Source organism: Monodelphis domestica, chromosome 2 (genome assembly GCF_027887165.1).
Source record: "Monodelphis domestica isolate mMonDom1 chromosome 2, mMonDom1.pri, whole genome shotgun sequence".
NCBI classification, from domain to species: Eukaryota; Metazoa; Chordata; class Mammalia; order Didelphimorphia; family Didelphidae; genus Monodelphis; species Monodelphis domestica.
This window is the reverse complement of record NC_077228.1, coordinates 257,063,106-257,072,058: the sequence shown is the minus strand read 5'-3', so window position 1 is coordinate 257,072,058 and position 8,953 is coordinate 257,063,106. Positions and strand designations below refer to the sequence as shown.

General features: G+C 40.0%; 1 protein-coding gene and 1 pseudogene across 1 annotated transcript; one reads left to right on the top strand and one right to left on the bottom strand.

Annotated features, from left to right (window-relative positions):
- Nucleotides 1–404: 404 nt before the first annotated feature.
- Nucleotides 405–3,652, bottom strand: MFSD6L (major facilitator superfamily domain containing 6 like). Its single transcript, XM_001367549.4, has one exon. It carries the CDS (start codon nucleotides 2,481–2,483, stop codon nucleotides 606–608), a length of 1,878 nt encoding a protein of 625 aa, XP_001367586.1. The 5' UTR covers nucleotides 2,484–3,652; the 3' UTR covers nucleotides 405–605.
- A 61-nt stretch (nucleotides 3,653–3,713) lies between these two features.
- LOC100013136 (ubiquitin-60S ribosomal protein L40-like) lies at nucleotides 3,714–4,215 on the top strand (annotated as a pseudogene).
- The last annotated feature ends 4,738 nt before the right edge of the window (nucleotides 4,216–8,953 follow it).

Genomic DNA, 8,953 nt, shown 5'->3' with positions numbered 1-8,953 from the left:
TCTTTCCCTACTCCTATTCTCTTACTTACATTATCTTACTAGAATGTAAGCTTCTTGAGAATAGGAACTGCCTTGCTTTTGTATTTTTATTCCATTGCTACTTCTCAGTTCTCTTGACACAAAAGTGTTTGACATATGCTTTTTATTTGTTTGTTCATTCATTCATTCATGATTAACTGATTTATTCATTCATTCTCGGTTCTTTGAAGAAGAGGAATCCTAGGATTACCTTTTCATTACCTAGTCCCAGCAGTCTTTTCCATACCAAAAGATCCTGGGAAGGAACTTAGAGAGACTGGCAACATGCCACTCAGACCAAATAAGGATTGATGCCAGGATTTTTAGTCAAACTCTTCTGATTTGAATTTTATCACTAAAATAATTAAACAAAAACTTAGATCTCATTTATTTGCTATAAATGTATTTTAATGAAATTATATAATAGAAAATAAGATGATCATATCAACCCACTGGCACAAAACTGTTATCTGATCTCCTTTAGCTATCTACAACCCAAGACAATCCTCTTTAATTTTGCCTGCCAACAGTTAATTTTAAGCAGCAGCAAACTGGTCCTTTTCCTGGGTAAGGCATCTTAGCTAGATTTAATATTTGTTTTTAGCCCTTCCTGTCAAATGTTCATCCCTCATAGCTTTTATAAGCCAGTCCCGTTCAGCCCCTTCCTCAGAATCACTGGCATCAGCAGTATCCACGGCCAATAGCTTTGAGTAATTGATTTTTCTATGTTGGGGAAGCTTTGACTGGATAGCGATGAATAAAACTAACCAAAGGGACAGAACTACACAGTGAGTTTTATATAGAACAGCCAGACTATAATGAAGCACCACAAAGCCCCCTATAAAGCTGCCTAGGCTTGCCCCATTCCCATAAAAGAGGCCTCTCAACATCACACTCAGAGACCTTTCTGTGCCAGGAATCACCAGGTCTTCCACTAATGCATCCACTGCCCACCACAGGGCCCCATTACTGATGGCACCAAAGATTTGAGCAGGAAATATTGCCCACCAGTTCCAAAGTAAAGAGTAATAGAGAAGCTGCCCAGAAAGGCAGCCCAGCCCCAGCCCCAGGGTACCCAAACTAGACAGATTCTTAAGTATTTTAGCTTTGAAGGGATGCAATAGAATCTCACCCACCAAACTGAGGGTGACAGAAAGCCCCATGCTCAACTCACTGCTGCCTTGGTCTTGCATCTGCCAGAAGAGGAAATTCTCTATGTTAGCCACTGTAGCCCCAGTCAAGAAAACTGTGACAGCCAATAGGAAAAGGAGGCAGTCATTTCCAATTAGGCTCAGTGCTTTGATGGCTTTGTGGCCAGGCTCCCTCCTCTTGAAGTTAGGAATAGGAATAGCAAAGCAGACAGGCAAGGCCAGTATACTGAACGCAGTGTAGCCATAGAAGTGTACTGCCGCTCTGGGAGTGTCCTCTGCCAGGAAACAGTCGAGTTGAACCACCAAGACTGGGACACTGCACACTCCTATAGACATGCCCAGCAATTTCCAAACCCAGAGCCTTCTGTAGCAGTCAGTGGCATCTACAAAATCCAGATATTCATAGAGGCTATCGGCAGCAGCAGGCCCCAGAGGGGCAGACAGGAGTTCCCAGAACATCACTGCCATCATAGAAAGAAGAAAGAGCCAATGCTCCCCTAAGGAGAGGGCCAAGCTCCTGTCCTGAGCTCTTGTCCTCTCAGCCAGTGACAGATTCACCAGAGTACCTGGAGTTTTTAGTTCAGAGCCAACATGAAGTAGAGGTAGACTAGAGTCTGTTGTTTCAAACATGCTGCGCTGGGGGTTACCTTTCCCCATCATCACTCTTGAGTTTACTTGACTCCTTTTTGTCTGACTGGGGGAGGTTTCCATTTCACGCTCTTTGTTCATCAGAGGGGTAGTGGCCTGGACAGTTATCCTAGCTTTCTCAAAGTAGGCTCCTGGAAGAGCAGACAGAGCTGTGAATTGTTCCTTTGTAAGGACAGTTTCTTGGTCATTTCCGAGAGGACTAATGAAGAAGCCAGAGACCAACTCTTGCCCAGGGCTCCTGACTCTTATTGTAAAGTTCTTTATCCCAGCTGAATGGTTTGGAGCCAATTCTTTTTCCAGGGTTGTGTTGATAGGGAGCATCAGGCTGCTGCTGCCATTACAAAACCGATACACCAAAGCTTTGTCCAGGGGACTTATGAGAGTCAGAAGCAGACCAGCAGCCGCTGAACCCAGCAGTGACCCTATCAGGAGTAGCTGCCTCTTCTGATAGTTCTTGGCCAGGAAGGAGCATATTGGGGCCCAGGTGGTGGCAATCAAGTGCTTAGTGCCCATTAAGATACCTACCCAGGGGGCAATAAGGCCCATCTGCCTCAGGTAGAGAGTTAGGAAGGGGGTCACACAAGCATCTCTGGCACCACACAGAAGGTGAAAGAACCGAGCCACCATCAAGGCCTTGCTGATATCCCACTGTGGGTTGGCACTCATTATTTCGGTGCCCCTCACTAGGAGTAGAGATGGCAGGATGCTAACAGCAGCCCCCTGCAGAAAACTGTCCCACTTTTAGGTTGAGGAAGCAGAGCAGAGCCTCAATCCAAGGCCAAGACCTAGGCAGGGCAGAGATGCCCACAGAGAAGAACCTGGGGTGGAGAAGTGCACAGGACCCATATCAGCATGACCACTAACTTGCGGCAGCTGACTATTCCTGGCAGAACACTGACCCACCTGTTGACAAGGTAACGGCTTCTAAGTTCTAATTGTCACCTTTGGGGGTGGAGCTAACTTTGGCCTGTAGGAGGCCCAGGAATACACCAGGCCACTAACCTGTAATTTCAGGTCCCTCAGGCTCCAAGGGATTCCAGTTCTAAGTTTTTTTCTTTTTAAAGATATTTTGTTTTATCAATAACATGTAATAACAACTTTCCACATAAATTTTCTGAAGTTATATGATCCAAATTATTTCTCTCCCTCCTTTCCTTCCTGTTTCCTGGAGAAGGTAAGCAATTTGATCTGGGTATACATGTATTATCATGCAAAACATTTCCATATTGTTCATTTTTGTAAGAGAATAATCATACAAAACCAAAACCCCCAAATAAAAACCCAGATAAACTAAAGTGAAAAATAGTATGCTTTGATATGTGTTCCAATTCTAACAGTTTTTTCCCTGGAGGTGGATAGCATTTTTTTGTCATAAGTCCTTCAGAATTGTCCTGGATCATTGCATTGTTGAGCAAGTCTGTCACAGTTGATCATTTCTCAATATTGCTGTGTATACAATGTGTGTACAATTATTGTATACAATGGTCTCCTGGGTCTGCTTATTTCACTCTGTATCATGTAGGTCTTTCCATCTCTTTCTGAAATCATGTTGTTCACCATTCCTTACAGCACAATAGTATTCCATCAACATCATATGCCACAATTTGTTCAACCATTCCCCAATTGATGGACATCCCCTTAATTTCCAATTTTTTGCCGTCACAAAAAAGGCTGCTGTAGATGTAGACTCTAAATGACTACTCTATTGCAAATATTAATAATATGAAAATAGGTCTTGATAATGATACATGTAAAACCCAGTGGAATTGCTTGTTGGCTACAGGAGTGGGGAGGGAAAGTACATGAATCATGCAACTATGAAAAAATATTCTAAATTAATTAATTAAATAAATACATTTTTTGTCTTTCTTTCCAGCAAGGCAGCTAAGTGGTGGGTGCAACGTTGCAGAGATGCAGATCTTTGTGAAGACCCTGACAGGCAAGACTATCACTCTTGATATAGAGCCCAGTTGATACTATCAAAAACATCAAAGTCAAAATCCAGGACAAGGAAGGTATCCCACTAGATCAACAACATTTGATTTTTGCTGGAAAACAGCTAGAAGATGACCAGACTCTCTCTGACTACAACATCCAGAAAGAGTCCACTTTCCACCTGGTGCTGCGTCTTCGAGGGGGCATCATTGAACCTTCCCTTCGCCAGCTGGCCCAGAAGTACAACTGTGACAAGATGATCTGCCACAAATGTTATGCCCACCTGCACCCCTACACTGTAAACTGCCATAAGAAGAAGTGGGGCCACACCAACTATCTGTGCCCCAAGAAGAAGGTCAAATAAAGAAGCAGCCTCGGGACCCAGTTTTTGTTTGGCCCCCATGACTGAAGTGACATTTAGTACTCTGTTGTAACAAAGCCTTGTAACTAGGTTTAATGGGGCCAGTGATATCAACAAAATTCCCTTTTAGTTGAAAATAAATAAATACATTTTTTAAAAGGCTGCTATAAATATTTTTGTACAAGTAGGTCCTTTCTCCCTTTAAAAAAAATTCTTTGGAATACAGAACTAGTAGTGATATTACTGGATCAAAGGATTTGCACAGTTTTATAGCCCTTTGGGTATAGTTCCAAATTGCCTTCCAGGATAGTTGGATCAGTTCACAACTCCAGCAACAATGCATTAATGCCCCAATTTTGCCACATCCTCTCCAGCATTTATCACTTTCCTTTACTGGCATATTGGCCAATCTGACTAGTATGAAGTGGTACCTCAGAGTTATTTTTTAGTTTGCATTTCTCTAATGAATGATTTAGAACATTTTTCATGTGATTATTGATAGCTTAGATTTCTTCATTTGAAAACAAGCATTTACATCCTTTGACAATTTGTAGTTCTTATAAATTTGACTTAGTTCTCTACATATTTGAGAAATGTGATCTTTACCAGAGAAATGTTATAAAAATTTTTCCCAGTTTGTTTTCTAATCTTGGTTGTATTGGTTTTGTCTGTGTAAAATCTTTTTGATTTAATATAGTCAAAATTATTCATTTTATATCTTAAAAAGTTCTCTATCTTTTGTTTGTTCATAAATTCTTCCTTCTCCACTGATCTAATAGGTAAACTATTCTGTTTCCCTAATTTATTTCTGGTATCACCCTTTATATCTAAATCATATCCATTTTGACCTTATCTTAAAATTATAAGGAATTATTAGAAATTAAGTTATTTCTAAATTATTAGAAATTAAGTCTTGTTATATTAGTTTAAAGAAGTAGAGAAGCTGGCTTGAGAACAAATTAGAGTTGGAAAAGAGTTGAGACAGTGTCAGTTTCAAATGTTGACAGTGTGTGTGGGAGGGGTAACAGTTTTTCTGTGGCAGTTGTTCTCTGAGAGTGAGAGTTACGTTCTCTCAGAATTCTGGGAGCAGGGGACATCTTTTCTCTCTCTCTCTCTCCCCTCCCTGTCTGAGGTAAAAGGAAAGAAGGGAAAAACCTGAAGGAGCTAAGTGACTTCCCTTTTTCAACATGGGAAACACTAGTGACTGTCTATTGTTGTTTCATAGATTGTTTTTTTATATCTGAGAAGACTAAAGAAAGACTTGGTCTTTGGTTTGGACTCTGTTAAGGCACAAGTCCTAACTTGGTTCTTGCTGAGGCTCAGCCAGCCAGCCTTTGTTATTTTTATAACTTGGAGACAAAGTTAAGAGTTATATACTTTGCATAAGGATAATAGTGTTTAGTTTATTGTAGAATAGTGAAAATTTGGGTCAGATCAGGAAAGATCAGTGTAGCCTATGGAACCAGGGGGTTTTATTTGTTTGGGTGTAGTTAGAATCCCTTAGAGTTAGAAATCCTTTTTTATCCTTATATTTTCAAAGAATAGTTCCTTTTTATATAACAAGAATCTCCTTAGCATCCTTGCACCTGGTCCTGAAGAGAAGTTCACTTATGAGGTTCACTTCACTGATACAAACTGAAGATACTTTGTAAGCCCAGCAAGCAGAGTGTCAAATCAGTTTATAATCAATAATCATTCACTGCCTATTATTTTTACAGTTTAGGATGTAAGATATTGGTATACACCTAGTTTCTGCCATAGTGTTTTCCAATATTCCCAACACTTTTTGCTAAATAGTGAATTCTTATCCCAAAAGCTTGGGTTGGGGGGTTTATCAAACAGTATATTGCTAAGGTCTTTTACTCCTAATCTATTCCATTGATCTACTATTCATTTCTTCGCCAATACCAGTATGTTTTGATGATTAATACTTTATAATACAATTTAAAATCTCCACATTTTTGTTCATTAGTTCATTAGTTCCCTTGATATTCTTAATCTTCAGTTATTCCAGATGAATTTTATTTTTTTTTCCAGTTTTATAAAATAATTTTGATAGTTTAATTGGTATGGCACTGAATAGATAAATTAATTTAAGTAAATTTCTCTCCAAGATGATATGAGATTCAGCCATGGGAGATGAAAGCAATGTCAGAGAAGGATGCTGCTTTTCTGACCTGGTGAGACTCTGCTGCTATCAGGAACCAGGACAAGCCTTTCTGTGTAAGGAAGATAGAGGGAGCCACAACCATTTCTTAGTCTGAATATTTATTCAAGGTAGATACAAAACCTGAGGTCCTTCAGGGGAAACTGACTCCACATCCACCCAACCCCATGGTACTTTCTAGGTCTGTGGTCTCTGTGTCTCAGTTTCCTTGTCTGTCAAATGGGGATAATCATATTTATACTGTTTATCATTCTTGGCTGCTGCGAGGCTCAAATTAGATTATGTACATGAAATACTTTTTAACTATAAGGTATTATATAATGCCAGTAATTATTGGTGTTAAATGTTTCTCTAAGCTAAATCCCCATTCTGCCCAATAAGGTAAACAATTGCTCAGGTGAGACCATGACAGGACAGCAGAGGCTGATACCCTGGCAGAGGCCCAAGATAAGAGAGATCTACCCAGAGAGAATCCAGGGTCCAGCTCAGAGGAGACTCAGGAAATATACTAGTAAGATTAACTACCCACCAGTTTACCTTTTACCTTTTAGAACCTTGAACAGAGTAGATGCCCCTCTGGGCACCCAAAGTTCAAAGGTGGTTGGTGGGGCTAACCCCAAGAGAGTTTTTCAACAAAAACAATGCATCATGTGACCAACTCAATGAAAAATCAGAGCAGACTAGAGCAAGACACATGCATATTAAGAAAAAAACTGTAAAAGAGAAGGTTTATTTGGCAAGTGAAGACATAGCAAGTGAGGTGACATACCAAAGCTGCTAAAGAAAACATATTTTAAAAGAAAAAAACATCCCAACAATGACTTTCACAGACCAGATTTGGGAAGAATTCACTATGCCCAAGTTGGACCCGTTTCAGCTTCCATTCACACAAGGATTCAATATATTAGCTCACAGCTACTTATAATTAATTAGCCAGAAGGGTCATAGTAAATCTTTATAAGAACATAAAATAGCTTTACAATACTAAAAATGAGCTATTTTGTATTTCATCTCAGCTTGGTATTGTTTGATCAGCTCTGATGGTAAAAAGTCATCCTAAGCTTCTCCTCTGACATCAGCTGAACTCCTCAATGCCATCTCTTTACTTGGCTCTCAGTCATTGCCATGCCAGAGGATACCAATGTTATCACTATGCTAGGGGATCACATTACCCCTGCAATCACAGACTTGCAGACCTTTTGAAACTCATATGATCACCTGGACACTTCCATTTTGACTTATTTGCCTAAGACAAGAGATGGCTCCATTCCCAGGATTGTTTGATGCTTCCCTAAAGGAAATCCCTGTGATACTGGAAAAAATAAATTGGCAAAGGAACTTCTGGGAGAGAGGAGGAAAGAGAAATGGGGAGAAAAAAGATAAAGTACAGGTGTTGAACTATTAGGAGGAAGCCCATGGAACTGCAGGAATATAAGGGAAAGCCAGCATATGCTCCTTGATTCTCAGAACTGGTACTCCCAGAGTCTACACCAAATGGCCCAAGAGGTGTATAGGAAATACCAGCCCTCAGGCTTTCCCCCTCTTACCTCATGTCTCCTGCTATGTGAATAACTCCTACCTTTTTAAATGGTCCCACAACTCTCAGAAATGAAGGAATTCAGAAACCACTTAATGGAGATTCAATGATATTATTATAGAGTCCAAGAGTCCATATGCCTCATCCATACTGATGCTATGAAAAAACTGGGAAGATCAGAATATGCATGAATTTAAATAGTTACTGTGGATCAGCAGACCCCCATGCTCTTGAATTCAAAAGGCCTTGAACTAGTTATAAGGTAGAGTTCCAGTTTCAGATCTGAATAGTGAATAGCACTCATAACAGGATAATAAAAAGAGAGGTTTCATCTAAACAGTAGAATTCTACTGATATGAGAATATAATTCAGAGGACTAAAATGGCACCTGCCACTTTTTAGTGATTCATGGAGAAAATGGCTAAAAAAATGAAGAAATATTATTTTTTTTCCTACCTAATGCCCTTCCTAAGGCTCTACTGGGTCACTCTTCCTACAATAGACAAATCCATAAGGTGTGGAAAATTAATGCTGAATTGTTATAATTCATATATGAAATCTTTTTAAACCTTGAGTTTTGAAGGTCATCTTGGCATGGGCATTGTACCCCCAGAAACTCAGGCAAACTATTATCAGGGAAATTCCTTTGCTCCCTTACATCCTGTGACTCCTATCCTAAAACATCTAATAACCCCTGTAGAACACTGAGAGGATTATCCTCTTTGATCCTCCTTTAGATTTAAGATGGACAGAGAGGTACACCTCCAGGCTACACCTCAATACCATCTTAGACATCCATCTGTTCCCTAAAACTAAAGAATCTTTTATGAGGGTCATTCCCTATATCTCCAGGCAGACCCCAGTCAGATGACCAAACCCCTGACCAAATGCCTGAGGGTTTACCACTCTAGAGTCATGTCTTTAACATGACACAGCATCTGTTGTAAAGAGTATAAAATCCCCAGAATTGATGTCATCTGGGGGACAGCTTTTCCATCCATGTTGTCCTCCCAGGGGGACAGCTTTTCTATCCCTGCTGTCTTCCCAAGGAACAGCCTTTCATCTTGCTGTTCCACCTGTACTATCCTCCTGGCCATTCTCAACATTACTTTCTAAATTAATAAATTTCTCTTTTT